Here is a 14,523-nt window from a genome sequence, read left to right as displayed (position 1 = left end):
TGACCCATATAGACCGCCCCAGGTCTTGGTACCCCGGATTTTGAACCTGTCATCCCCACGGTGATATGCACCCCGGAGACAGAAAGTTGTAGAATCAATACCCACCGAGGGATACGCGTCCTCTCAATGCCGTGGGCTCTCGACTCGTACTGGTCCTCGGTGTTCTCGGTGTTGACGACCCACCGAAGCTGGGAATTCCGAGCATCGGCAATCCCGAGTGGACGAGGGGGTGGCGTGGACTCTCGGCCATTCCGGCGCAAATCAACAATTGCGGAGATGCGAATATCTTGAATCGCACTTGTTCTTCTCTTCCGTCTTTGCTTTATAGATTTCTCATCTGAGCCTTCATCATCTCCGAGTTTGGCTTAGAAGACTTCCTTCAATATATACATTCAAGATGGTAAGCCCCCGACGAGTGCCGTTCTGACAGTTTCACGGACATTAACAGCGTCATTTTAAGGTCCCCGAGGAAGCTCGTCTCCGCGTGGTTATTGTTGGAGCTGGTCTGAGTGGCATTGCAACAGCTATCTCCGCTGCACTCTCTGGTCACAGTGTCCAAGTCATTGAACAGGCAAAGGAGCTCGCCGAAGTGGGCGCCGGTTTGCAAATCACCCCCAACGCGTCACGTCTGCTCAAATATTGGAAGCTGCCGGAGTCACTATGGGAGGCAGCGGCAGAACCCACGAAGTTAACGGTGCACCGGTACTCGGGCGAGGTCCTGGCGCACGATAGCGCCTTTGACAAGGGGATCCGGGCCAAGTACGATGCCCCCTTTGTGGATCTGCACCGAGTCGACCTGCAGCAGGCGTTATATGCGCGCGCACAAGATCTGGGGGTAACCTTCCAGCTTGGGGAACGAATTGAGCGAATTGACTTTGATACCACCACTGTGCACTCCGTGGCCGGCAAGCGCTTCACGGGTGATCTGATCGTTGCGGCCGATGGTCTGTGGTCCAAGTGCCGTGAGGCCTTTGAGGGGAAGAAGGACGAGCCTCTCCCGACAGGGGATTTGGCGTATCGCATTGTGCTGACAGCGGACCAAATCTCGGATCCGGATCTCAAGGCTCTGGTCACAAATCCGGAGGTCCACTTCTGGATTGGACCCGGCGCTCACGCCGTGGGCTACTCCTTGCGCGGTGGACAGATGTACAACATTGTGCTGCTTGTTCCGGATAACCTGCCACCGGGAGTCTCAAGACAGGCCGGCTCGGTGGATGAGATGCAAAAGCTTTTTGTCGGCTGGGATCCGATGTGAGTACATTCGTCAAGGAATTGTTCTATTTGGTGCAGATGGTCTAACGAGGTCAGCCTCAACCGATTCCTCACACACGTTACCGATGTCGACAAGTGGAAGTTGATGCATCGTAAGTAAATTTAATTGTCGGAATGAATCGGAAGTGACTAATTCATGGTGTTTCAGATGGCGAAATGGAGAACTGGGTAAACGATACTTCCAATCTTGTTTTCATGTAAGTTCGCCTGGTTCGTACAGATCTATAGATTCAAGCTGACTCTATTTACCCAGTGGCGATTCTTGTCACCCGATGCTCCCATACTTGGCACAGGGAGCCAATTCCTCCCTTGAAGACGGTGCCGTTCTGGGTCTACTACTTGGAAATATGACCGACAAGGCACAGCTTCCCCGGGTCTTGCGTCTCTACGAGAGTCTGCGCAAGTCTCGCGGGGAGGCAATTGTGCGCGAGACATTCAAACAGAGACACGATTTCCATATGGAAGATGGTGAGGAACAGAAGAAGCGCGATGAAGTTTTTCTGTCCCAATTAGGCAAAGAGCTAAAGGGGGCTTTCCCCAGCCGATGGTATGCGAATACTCCATCTTCTGTACCCCTTGTTCTCTGCATCTCTAACCTATCTTCCACAGGACATGCCCAGAGGTCCAGCCTTGGTTATACGGATATGATGCTGTCAAAGAAGTCGAGAAGGCCGTTGCGCAGAACCCCGAGTTGTTCTCGAAACAATCACAGTCGCGTTCATCGTTCTGTGAAATTTTGTGACCAAAGTCGAATCAACGGATAGATTGTTTTCATATAGCCAAATCAATAAATATGCATCATCAATGACTGTCAATGTCATTTTCATCAGAGTTGAGTATTATATTACAGATCTCAATTACACAGTATGCAGATAAGACTATTCTCGTCCCGCTCATCGCTTCATCAACGAAAACTGCTCAGACTTGGCCCCGATCAAAGGCACAAAGTCATCGCCCTCGCAAATTCTCATCGCTTTCTGGTAAGCTGGTCGCTCTCCAATCCGTTTCAGATATGCCAGAAGATGTTTGTTCTTCTCTGTATCAAAGTCTACGGGACAGAAGCCGCGCATTGTGGTCAATGTAAAGGTGATCATGACATCCGCGGCGGTGAGTTCCTTGCCAGCAAGATACGCCCCCGTCTCGGCCAATCGGCTTTCAAGCATCGACAGATGATGATGCCATTTGTCTAATGTGCGCTTCACGATTGGGGAGTTCGGGTCAGTCGATGGCCCACGAGTCATTAGAACCCGGAATAGAGCGGGTTGAAGGCTACCGTTGGCAAAATGATACCAGTCAAGGTAGCTGGGGTAGTCGGTACCATCTTTGGGCGTACGGGCTAGGCGCCCGTTGCCGTATACGGCGATGAGGTAGTCTGTGATGGCGCCCGATTCCGCGAGGACCACCCTTGAGTTTGTCACTGGAGACGGATCATCTTCCATGACAGGGGCCGTGCCGGCCGGATGGAGATCTTTGATGGACTGTGGGGAGAAGACAGGGTCTCGCTTGTGCAAAACAAGCTGATAGTCAATGCCAAGCTCCTCTGCGAGCCAGATTATACGCTCGGATTGAGAGAGGCCCATGTGGTGAAGAGTCAAAGGCATGTTGGGCAAGATTTCTTTCGCAGATGAAAAAGTTTTTATAAAACGAATAAGAGTTTTGATATGCCCTGTATCTTGAATATGGAGAGATTGACTAATATCTCAATTACAAGACAACGGGGGAAATGCTCCCTCTTTATATAGTCTGCTATGCATCAAACCGGCTTTGCAGGCTGAGATGTGACGTTGTTTGAGTCGGCGGGAGCTGCCACGCACCACTGATTACTCAGTCGCTCGGTCCAGCCTGGGCTTGGTCTAACACGGTCAACTCCTGCTGTGCTGAACGTGAACGGCTACGAACTGTGACTAACATCAGACTTCAGGATGCGCTACCGCGACGGCGGTCATCCTGTGATTTTTGTGGATCTCCTAGGATCTCTATCAGCTGTCAATTCAGCTCTTAGTGCCACCATTCTATTACAAGTCATATTCTGCTTAGGTCGAAAAATACAATTTACAACCTCAAATCAACCGTGATATATTAATCCGCTCCCTCGCACACGGTTCACTTCTCTTCTGTCACATCTTTAGGAGCAAGGCCTCAATAAGAACTATTGATACCAAATAGACGCCGATGGAGCAAGGGCGACTCAATGTCACGATCGCATTTTGGGCGACTTTAGCGTGTCGCAGACTATTGGGGCAGCTGAAACATTGCCCGTCCAGACCATTCAGTCACTACAACAACTCGAAGGCGATTGTTGTAATTGAAATATCATTCGCTGGCTGGAAGTGGTGGTGCTCAGGAGCAAGCTCGAGGCGGCCGACCGATGAGCCACGATTATGACACAAGACCGTGGTGGATCTGAAGGATTTTCCAAAGGGGATTTGATAACCAATCAATCAAGAGATAAACTCCAATAAACACCGGAGGGGCCCTAACTCGAACTCTGACTCGGAATCAAAGGGATTCAAAAAGCAATCCTGCAACTCGCGTTGCCCAAATGTAGACGGCAGGATCAGAGTACCGCGGAGTTATCGGGGCTGGATCAGGTAGCGCAGCTTAGATAGCTCTTGTCCACAGCTTTGGCGGAGTACGGTCGCGACGCGGTGGCCCCCAAGACCGGAATTAAGTGACCCGAAAGACCCGGAGGGTAAGCGCTAGGTCAGAACGGGATCAGATTGAGCGCATTCTGTGGATCATTGATCCGTTCGGAATTTCATGGAATCATCATTAAGTAAACTACATGAAGCACAGCGGCAGCATTAACCATCGAGCATAGGCAACCCACCAATGTCGTCAAATAGGCGGGCAATGCCTTCGAAAGAGTAATCCGGGAAGCCGAAACCATAGGCCCACTCGGGAAATTCATATCCAGACTGACTAGACTCTGGCTCGGTTGATGCAGACAGCGCCTCACCCCCGAGCCAGTCCCCGATGTCTGGGTATGAGGTCCCGAGGTTCTGAAGTCCCGCAGATACTGTCTGATGATTTCCACTGACTTCCGTGCAACGACAGACTCGTCCATGGCTTCTAAAATCTCGACACCCATTTCTACGGAGCGAAGCAGCGGCATGGTATCGGCGCACATGCCAAGCTTCGACATTGGGAGGAGCAGCGTTGAAGTAGCAAACATGACATAGGTTGTATTGTACCACCTAGAAGTCGTCAGGATAAGAATTGCCGGGATCAGCAAGAGACGGTACTGTACAAGGGGTTACGTACCAGCACCGGAAGAATGTGTGAACCCGGTAGATATCATGGATCACTTCAATGGTCTTCATTGCTGAATCCAGGCCTTTGGTAATGGTTTCTTCAAGTTCACTGGGTGGGTGGCGGAGTTTGCGAGTGAAGTGGTTCAGGAAGGGCCGGAATAGCAGCATTTTCACATTATAGTAGCCTGGTAGGAAAGAAAATTGAATGAACACGTGAATCCTGACAGGTTTCAGTAGGATACTTACGGATTCCCAGTACCAGCCGCTGACGTCGAGCCCATTTCGGATCGCGAAGGGCACTTCGAGACAACCTATATGCACCAATGTCTGGTTTGATCTTCTCGGGAAGACGTGCGAGCCAACGGTCCATCTCCATTTCGATTTGAAGAGCTAACTGAAGCTTCTCCTGCAGCGATATTCTGGAGTGGTATATCTGGACAGAAACTCGCCGGATGATTTGCGCGAAGTCGATCATCCAGGGGATAATGGCGTATTCAGAGTCATCTCGGGGGGGTATGGCCCGATTATGATACTCGTCCATTCCGAGGGTATCAGGTCGTCCTACAGAGAAGCTCATTTCTCTAATAGTATATGTTAACTCTCTGGATAAATCCATAGCAAAGAGAACGCCGGTTTGATACTTACATTTCCAGTGAAAATAAGCCCCTAGACGAACAATTTCATTAGCCTCCAACCCAGGAATCACCGTCAAATCTGCTCACCACCAGGTTTTCGAGATCCAGCTCGAACGTTGGTCTTTAGGACATCGCACTTCTCGATTAAATCCAGCAGAGAGACATGTACGCACTGCCAGACCAAGGTACATATAGGCCACTCATCACGTTTAGCATCAAGTTCTCATTAAAGCCGCCCTCCAAGAAAACTCACGATTAGGGTTGAGTTCATTTTGGCAAATTTTTGCCTGAATACCCACATGTTAGCTCCATTCCCTTCTGCATAGTGCGATCTCCACATACCATCATATAAAGACATTGAACAGTTTCAAGATCGTTGGAAAATCGTAGATAGACCAAATATGCCTGGGCCTCGCTAAACAACTTTCGGCTCCACTCAAATCGGCCGAGGCCAGCGAGCTTATCTTCATCCCAAACACGTACAAGGGCCCCAATTGACAGAACGCTGAGATATAATGCCACGAAACTGGGTTCTGGAGTATGTTCCCGGTTAAACCATAGATCATTGGCACGAACCAAAAAGGCTTCCTTGTCAATGAATGGGTGGATGAAATGGATATTCTCGAAGTATCCATTCATGAAAATATGTGCCTGTTCGAAATAGTAGTTTTGATGTTCAATTGACGTTGATGTCGACTGTCCTGGCCCAGTGGTGCACGAGGGCGAGAAGCTTGGATTATGCAATGTCGAGATTAGCGAGAAGTCTGCTGGACGATGGTACTGTTCCTCATGGGTATCTCTGGATTTTTGCAGATGGCCGATAATAGCTGCTGAGGATGTGCTGCCGTGGAATTCAATGGCGTTGGTGTGGTGATTGAATTCATTGATTTCGTCATCAGCACTCTCGGCAGATTCCTCTTGCTCTGTGTCCCCCGATGCCTTTGTTATTTCCCGAGGAGTGGAGCCTGTTCGTGGCATGGAACATGGTGTTGTTTCATTCCCTACCAGGGTGGCTGGCTGGGCTATTTGCCCCTTGGTAGGTAGCGGTGAAGCCGTTATTCTAGCCTCGGCGGTGCGAAGCTTTGAGGCCAATTCCTCAACCTTCTTCTCGAGATCGATGACATAGCTGAAATGCAGGTCAGCCATGTTCCACATGTAGTAGATAGATCCATTGGTCTCATGCATTCCATCCGCATGGGCACGAGCAGGGATGCATATACCTTGCAGATCGATTGCTTTCGCGCTCTCGATAGGTCCCTTGATAGACACAGAGCAAGTTACTCTCTGAAAGAGTAGGTCAGCAGGCCGTCCTCCCACAGTTAACTTTATTCAAATGACAGACTTTTACAATGCGAACACGGATACTGTTCGTCGCACTTATACTTCTTCGTCCTGCACCGGTCGCAGGCCTGCGCAGCGCGCGGTCGCTTGGCCCGCTTGGGTGTTGGCTCGTCCACAGCAAGCGCAGGTGGACTTTGATGGGGTTTCATTATCTAGACATTGTCCTCGTCCACAGAGATCTGGGGTACGGGGTCGAAGGTTGAGGGGCCACTAGTGGGATGCAGATGATTGATGGTGGAAGGGACGCGACAACCCCGGAAATCCCGGACTGTTAGCCCCGGACCCACGTGACTCCCCCGCGGGGCTTCATCGGGTAGTGAAAAAAAACCCGGGTCCAATCAGTGAGGGGTAGTTGAGAGCCAAAGACCAAATTCTGAAATCGATGACTTGAAATTAAGAATGAGCGCTCGGCAAGCGCCCACGAGGACATGAGCCGTCGTAGCGAACGTCGCCCAGCGTAGTATAGCCGAAAATCACGACCCGGTGCTCGGAATGATCGTAGTGGCTATGTTCTCGAGCTTATTGGAAAGACCTGACTAGCACACAATTTAGATGAGATTAGGGTTTGCATTTGAGTTTCAAGTCTCTGTGATTTTTTATAGTGTCATATAAATCTCTAGTATAGTATGGTGTACATTTGCAATTTGGTCATCAATAGACTAGATTCGAGCAGCGCCTTCCGGTCGATACTTCGACCCTCTCTTCATCGCGACATGACCAGGAAGAACTTCAGGACGTCCCCATCATCCCATGGGGTGTGAATAGGCTGTCTGTGCCTCAGTACTCGGTAAATGTTTATCATAGGGCTGCTGTACATGACCCCGAGGCTAATAAATAAAAATGATCATTTTTCTATCGCTGGTGTAGTCTCAACACATCTCTGTGGGTGAAGCTGTGGTCGTTGGACGTTATTGTAGGGTCTATCCTATACTATAGCAAAAAATGGTGGATACAAGAAGGGAAATTGATAGGCGACTATTTACAACTTCGATCTATATACGTGAAAATGCTTGAGCGTCGTGACTGGCGTTATGAAGTTTAGAAGGAGACCTTCAGGCTCTCTGCGGCCGTGGCAAATTGAGAAGCATCGTGCTCCGGGGCCTGTTCCGGCAGAACAACATCGTCCACTTGCTTTCCTGCCTTGTGAATCAAAGCCTCGATGCCATCACCATCGGCGAATGAGTGGAACTTGACATATTTACTCTCGAAGCCCAGGGCAAATGCGTGGCCCGCCGGAATTACCACCGTCTCGCCCTCCCGGAAGAGAGAATCACCCGATCCTTGTAGGCTCACCTTGAGAGTGCCCTCCATGACGACGAGGCAGTGATCCACTGATTCAAAGGTCATATACTTCGAGAACACTGTTTCACCGTATTCCTTCGAGGATTCAATGCTGGAGATGGCACAGACGCCATCGCTCTGCTTCGTGGTGACGAACGGGCGAGACATCACGCCTCCCAGCATCCAGCGGGGGCCGGTGTTGGCGCGCAGGAAGTAACCCTCGTGGCCCTCGGGCAGCTTCTCATCGGCAGTTGACCACTCGCCCACTTCGGGGGGAACGTAGTGGGGCTGAAACACGACATCAAACTTCTCTTTCGCGGCCATGACCTTTGGGATCAGAATGGACTTCAGGTCGCGATTATCGTTCTCGGGGACGAGAATTCCCTCGTAGGGTTCGGAAACGTAGCGGAAGAAGTCGACCCAGTCGCCGGGTGTGATCAGGCCCTGTGTTTCCGTGTGCGGGCCAATCATTTCGGGGTTGTGAACGACTTTCTACAGCCCAGCGAATTAGCACGCATGCTCTTCCACCTCTATTTGAAAGGGGATTAGGAACTCATACGGGAGGAATATAAGCAAAGTCACCAGGAGCCATGATCCGGCACTGATCACCATTGTATAGCTTGAGGTAGCCCTTGGTGACCAGGAAGACATCGTGGGCATGATTGTGGTAGTGGAAGCCCGGGGCATCAGACAGCACCGCGCCGCTTGTGAAGACAGCCATCAACCCTCCGGTCTGCTTTGCCGAAGTCAGGATGCGAAAGACGCCTTTGCTGCCCGGGATGGTGATGCGCTCGCCCTCGAGCTGAGGGACAGCGTAGGGGACGCGCTCTGGCGGCGGTTGGTTGGAGAATGGAAGAGGCATTGTGCGAGAAGCTTCTGAGCTAGGCCTAGGCGGGATTGACGGAGAATAGTGTAGCAGGAAATGAGGATAGGAACAAGTTGTGTTGCGGCCGATCTGAAGATTTAAACTTATCGACACGTACGTCGGCATGCGGGGGACCTGCTGCCGAGCGCGGAGAAGCCGTGCCCGGAAGATCCGAGTTCGCCTGCATGACTCTCTTGTGGGTCAGAGTACCAGGGCATCTAATGGACATGGCAGTCGATAGCCCTGGGAACTCAATTGGCTACTTGAGAGAGAAAGAGCCATTAGTACACTCGGAGCTTGGCAAAGGCCGAAGGCCGTCTGCTTCATGAACAGACTTGTGTCCACTTGATGCCGATTATGCAATTGCCGTGCCGAGTCTTCGGCCGATCGGGTTTTTTGGCACTCACTCAACCGGAACAACCATGAGCTCTTCGCGTGCTGCAGTTGATACTCCATCCAGCAGGAACTATTGGATATTAGAATCACACCAAGGCATTTGACTGTAATTCGGGACTGAACCGAGAACAATGGCCACGTAGACGAATGGCGGGGTAAAAGAGGGCGGGGTTCCCCGCGTCCAGGACGCGTCGCGCAAAAACCAGGGCCAGTCGCGAGTATGCATGGGCAAGATGAGTAATATGGGCAAGATGGACAAGATGGACATGGATCTAGTCTGATCAAATTGTATGCTATAAAGGGTTGGGTTTCCTGGATGTCAATTGACTCAGGGTCAACATATGCCTCCGAACTCCCCAATGAGCTGAACAAGCATACTCCGTATTCGAGTGATCGATGCCGAGTCATTGCCTCGCCTCCCCCGCAGGACTCGATCGCCGGGATCGGTCTTTCCCACAATCAAAGTGGGAGAGGCACTAGCCGTTGGCCTGGTCGTATGGAGACCGAGGAACAGGAACTCAGAAGAACCCAGAAAACCCAAAGCCAGGATCAACCAGTAGCCACTGCCTGAAGGGCAATTACTTTACACAGGTGGCCTGGTCGGTGGCATCCAGTTCCAACCGCTGCTCGTAAATGCCTTTCCGGCGTCTCCGGATTGGTTCAGAAGGCCAGTTGTTGCCACCAAACGGCGGCCAAACCAGTGCAAACCACCGCCGGGTAAGATCTAACCCACAATCCCCACGCCGCGCGTGGGGACGCCGCCTTCCGAATCTGTGGGGTTGTGGCCAACGCCGCGGACTATAATATTCTTGGGGACTCCCGACCCCTCCGCGCTTCGTCAACTTCCCTCCATTGCTGCTTGGATTTCTGCTGCGCGGGTCCTTCACTTTTTCATCATGACGACGACCAATGCGAACGAGCTGGGAAAGCCCACGGGCGAGTACCGCCAGTATCTTCCCGACCTCAACATCCCGCGCTTCGAGGTGATGTGCACCCAGGATGCGCATGAGTATGCGCATGCCTTCAAGACCGGCAAGCAGCCCCCGTGGCTACACGCTCTGTATATGCACTGGCTGGAACTGTTGCAGGAGCCGTTCAAAGGCGTCACCACTGATGGTACGAGCCCCGATTATACAATCTCCCAGCGCATCCGCCTCACGAGGACTACCTAGTCTTGAGAGTGGGGATTGCGTTGACCGTTCTTCCTTTTTCAATTCTGTCTGAGACCTCTATGCTAATACATTGGACCATCAGGCAAGGTCCGTCCGGATCTTTTCACACTCCAGGATGAAGACGTTCCCATCCAACAGATCGTGGACACCACCCAGACCATGCTGGGCCTGCTAGACGACAAGCAGAAGGAGGCTGTCTGCTATCATATTGACTCACCCCAGTGGCGCACCTGGTCGAACCCGGAGTTCCTTCTGAGCCACAAGGGCGTCCGCCTCGACGAGGTATCCACGCAGATCCGCGACGCCGTGATGAACATCCTGAAGGCAACCCTGTCGCCAGAGGGCTACGACAAGGCCGTCAAAGCCATGCGTATCAACCACTTCCTCGGCGAGCTAGTCAAATCGCCGCGCGTCATGAACGAGTTCTCCTACAACTTCGCGCTCTTCGGCCGGCCATCCACCACCCGGCCCTGGGGCTGGTCCTTCTACGGCCACCACCTTTGCCTGAACATCTTCCTTTACAAGGGCCAGATCATCGCTTCACCGTGGTTCACTGGCGCTGAGCCGAACGAGATTGATGCCGGGCCCTATGCTGGCACGCGCATCATGCAGGTTGAAGAAAAGCTAGGCCTGGAGCTGATGCAGTCACTGTCGGCGGAGCTGCAGACTAGCGCGCGCGTCTTCGCACAGATGAAGGACCCGGCCATGCCGCCGGGCCGCTGGAACAAAGACGATCAGCGGCACCTGTGCGGTGCTTACCGTGACAACCGAGAGGTGCCGAACGAGGGCATTCTGGCGTCGACGTTCAGCGAGGCGCAGAAAACCCTGATGTACGGCATCCTGGAGCAGTACTTGCTCTATCTGCCCGCGAAGGCACGGGCCATGAAGTTGGAGCAGGTGCGGCGGTTCGAGTCGGAGACATACTTCTGCTGGATTGGCGGATTCGGCGACGAGGATCCGTTCTACTACCGCATCCAGAGCCCCGTCATCCTGGTCGAGTTCGACCACCACTCAGGTGTGTTCCTGAACAACGAGGAGCCCAAGAAGTTCCATATCCACACACTCCTGCGCACTCCTAACGCTGGCGACTATGGACATGCGCTGCGGGCTCAGATCCCAGCTATTGAGGGTCTGAATGGAAAAGAGATTGTTTGGTAGGTGTAGCTTGACCTGTCATGGCACGAAGAGAAAAAGAACAAGAAAAAAGAACTAAACATCAACTGGCATGTATTACTGTGTGTGATGAATCCTGATGAAGCATTTCTGTTGTCTATTTACCTGCGCGTTTGGGGTTTGCTGTGTTATGTGAGCATGAGAGGAGGTTTTTCTGTTACCTATCCCCCTACTTCTCACGATGTTTTTTTGACAACCGTTGCTGGCTGTTGTTATACCGGTCTGACTTTGCTATATAAAGGTCTCAATCTCGAACAATGAAGATATGATATGATTCAATTTCTGTTACAAAAAGTAAGGTGGAAGATGTCAAAGATGTCCATTGTAATACGTAAAGACGCAGCTGCTACAGAATATCAGGTAGTGGCTGACTAACTATAGGTAATCCCAACAGCCCGCCCGACGCAGCGAAATATTACTGCTCTCGGTAGTAATACTTCCACCGAGAAACAATGAAGCCTGCTCCAAGAGGGCTAGATAAAAAGATAGGCTTTTGTGAACTGTCCTGCTGCCAATACACAGCTCTCTATTACAATATCATGATTTGTCCTTCCCATTCACCACAAAAGTCTCAAGTCCAACTTCACAATTGTACAGAGCACTTCCTAGCAAGTCACATATGTCACGGGGTAACAAGTTGGGTTACCACTCAACTGAAGATGTCCATGCCAAGTTCCATCATGATGCATCACGCAGCATCCCGTCCACAGCTCCCTCCGCATTCAAAGCATTATCTCATTTGAGAAGATCGGTGATCATATGCGAATTCCTGCTGTTGTCCTGTATGTTCCTAGTCTTTTTTATTCGTCGAGGAAACTGCCCTTGCCGCCCTACTATTTAGCCCATTCACCCCCTACTAACCTTTAGTAAGGAAAGCAAAATTGATTCTATTTGAGCTCTATAATTCGTAATATCAGACGTAATCTTGGTAGATCGCTACTTAGGGAAGAGGTTCACGAGACTATATCGAGAATGGACACGCAGGCGGCCCGGTGTCACGGAGGGGTGGTTGGAAGAGCGATCTCCCTAGCATCAGTCTGTCTTAGCTGTCGCACCCGTCATGCCAAGAGAGCTAGTAAAGCTACACCGAGCGCATATACCTCAGGTTTCCGCTATTAGTATCGCCCCGGATTTAATCGCCCCGGATTTCCCCCACGCGTTACTGGACCGACTTACGTGGCACAGGAGGCCATGCCAGATCTAGGACCCATAGGCACGAATAAGGATTCGAGCCAAGTAAGCCACGCATTCCACAATGGGAATAGTGTCGGCTCTATGACCCTGGCGGACTATGAAATGACCGCTGGCATGAGCGTAAACGGTCTTGTCAATGTCCGGGATTGGGTCAGAAGGGACAACTACGTGGCCATGTATTATCGCTCGAGATGCTTCTTTCTGTTTTCTTTACGGAACAAGGGGAATATGAGTGAAACGCGCATACATTCGACTGTCTGGAGTTTATCAATCTTTCTTGGGCATCCAAGAGGAAGATAGAAGAAGGTAGTCAAGCAATCCACGGAAATTAGCAAAAGTAAATGTGAGTACTGAACAGAACAAGCAATCATCCAGACCAAAAAAACACCAGTCATAAGAAAAATATCCGATTCTTGTATGCATCCCAGCGGCTAAAGGCTTTAGTATAGGGAGAGAATATCATTATATTACGAGTGGCCGATATTGGATTTGGATCTTGAGCGTACTGCAAGTCCTACCAATTTACGATCCTAGGTGTCAATACTTGTCAGCTTCGAAAAACTCATATATGCGCTTTTTTCCTTTTTGAAGAGCAAAAACGAAGTCATAAGCTCACCTGAAAATCCCCCAAAATGGCTGCGATATCTTCATTTAAACCCAGATACACGCTATACTTAATTCCATGTCCCGGATCACCAACCCAACTGTAAAAGCCATCTTCGCCGGTATCTATCAATGGGCGAATGGCGATAATGGCGGGGCCCCTCTTCGTGACCTGGAATCCCTGCAAAATTTGACCATGAAGATCTAATGTCACTTGTTTTCCAGGGATTCTGTAGCCGAATTGTGTATCAAAGATATTTTGTCCATGGATCAAATCGAAACCAGATATATATGTCCGTTTATCCTCGACAAGAACAGAAACCGCAATTTTCAAAATCGGATAAGAGACCCGAATTGTATGTGTTTTTGTAATACACCCTTGCCGTCCACATCTACCACATTGAAGCGCACTAAATTTGGATTTAGGCAGAGATATGATATGGAAATGATCATCAGATTGCAGATGCTCCCTTTTGTGCACCATGCAATATGGCTGAATTATTTCCCAGCGAAAACTCCCATCGGGAGCTTCAACTTCTAGTGGTGAGCTGCTGTACGTCAAAGGACAGTTTGGATCTTCAAGCATCATATATCGATCTCGTAAATTCTCATTCACAAGCCATTGTCTTTTCCAGTCATTTAATATAAGCGGCCATTCGAACTTTGATGATTGAGTATACCGATATAAGAGTCTCCAGTCTCGAAAGTTCTCCTCTTCCAGATAACTGAAATAGCCTTGTTCTCCATCCTGAGAAAATCTCGTTCTCCAAAATTGCGGGCTCTCAAATAATGTGACTATGGCTTTAGATGAAAGTCTGAGACTGAAGAAATCAAGGGGGGATATGTATTGAGCGATGTTGAATCGAATTTCCAGCGGAAGGACCTGGAAACAATCTTGAGACTCCTTTTGGGAATCGACCTTCCCGCAGTGTTTTCTCAAGCTTGGAATGCAAGCTTGGCTTCTACGCGGACGGAGAAGCCTTTCCATCTCTATATCTTTCAACGATTTGATTCCCGATATGCGGTTTCTTGCCTTGCAACCTGGAAGTATGTGTCAAACGGGTGAAAGCCAACATGCTGAGAGGGTTGGTGAGATCTTGTTACTTTCTCTGTAATTTGGCGTAGGTGTCTCTTGTAGTACTTCAATCAATTTATCAAAATTTAGTGGCCTTTTAAAATGCTTTAGTAGCCTTTTCCAGCAGAAATCATGAACGAAAAACTCGCTCTCTGCATTACTGAGGTCAACTAAGATAACCTGTCTGAATAATATCATCAAACATACCGAGGGTGACTGTAGACTCTAGTGGTCCAAATGTTTGGACTGGTATCATCAGCTG

General features: G+C 50.2%; 5 protein-coding genes across 5 annotated transcripts; 2 read left to right on the top strand and 3 right to left on the bottom strand.

The window, feature by feature from the left end:
• Positions 1–397: 397 nt before the first annotated feature.
• N7462_002380 (putative monooxygenase) lies at positions 398–2,014 on the top strand (the record flags this gene model as incomplete). Its single annotated transcript, XM_057074106.1, has 6 exons — positions 398–400; positions 449–1,251; positions 1,309–1,364; positions 1,421–1,469; positions 1,526–1,819; positions 1,882–2,014. 6 exons carry the CDS (start codon positions 398–400, stop codon positions 2,012–2,014), a joined length of 1,338 nt encoding a protein of 445 aa, XP_056937747.1.
• Positions 2,015–2,165: 151 nt separating this feature from the next.
• N7462_002379 (glutathione S-transferase family protein) lies at positions 2,166–2,873 on the bottom strand (the record flags this gene model as incomplete). The annotated part of the gene is made up of 1 exon (XM_057074105.1): positions 2,166–2,873. One exon carries the CDS (start codon positions 2,871–2,873, stop codon positions 2,166–2,168), a length of 708 nt encoding a protein of 235 aa, XP_056937746.1.
• A 1,203-nt stretch (positions 2,874–4,076) lies between these two features.
• Positions 4,077–6,346, bottom strand: N7462_002378 (fungal specific transcription factor domain-containing protein; the record flags this gene model as incomplete). Its single annotated transcript, XM_057074104.1, has 8 exons — positions 4,077–4,274; positions 4,328–4,469; positions 4,537–4,711; positions 4,773–5,107; positions 5,172–5,192; positions 5,249–5,360; positions 5,415–5,448; positions 5,504–6,346. The coding sequence occupies 8 exons, from the start codon at positions 6,344–6,346 to the stop codon at positions 4,077–4,079; spliced, it is 1,860 nt and encodes a 619-aa protein (XP_056937745.1).
• A 1,194-nt stretch (positions 6,347–7,540) lies between these two features.
• On the bottom strand, positions 7,541–8,645 carry N7462_002377 (cupin domain-containing protein; the record flags this gene model as incomplete). Its single annotated transcript, XM_057074103.1, has 2 exons — positions 7,541–8,275; positions 8,343–8,645. The coding sequence occupies 2 exons, from the start codon at positions 8,643–8,645 to the stop codon at positions 7,541–7,543; spliced, it is 1,038 nt and encodes a 345-aa protein (XP_056937744.1).
• A 1,295-nt stretch (positions 8,646–9,940) lies between these two features.
• On the top strand, positions 9,941–11,374 carry N7462_002376 (DUF3500 domain-containing protein; the record flags this gene model as incomplete). The annotated part of the gene is made up of 2 exons (XM_057074102.1): positions 9,941–10,160; positions 10,299–11,374. 2 exons carry the CDS (start codon positions 9,941–9,943, stop codon positions 11,372–11,374), a joined length of 1,296 nt encoding a protein of 431 aa, XP_056937743.1.
• Between the last annotated feature and the right edge of the window lie 3,149 nt (positions 11,375–14,523).

Source organism: Penicillium macrosclerotiorum (assembly GCF_028827735.1).
Source record: "Penicillium macrosclerotiorum strain IBT 26536 chromosome Unknown utg000002l_segment0_segment0, whole genome shotgun sequence".
Taxonomy (NCBI): domain Eukaryota; kingdom Fungi; phylum Ascomycota; class Eurotiomycetes; order Eurotiales; family Aspergillaceae; genus Penicillium; species Penicillium macrosclerotiorum.
The sequence above is the reverse complement of the archived record's forward strand: the minus strand, read 5'-3'. Positions and strand labels throughout refer to the sequence as shown.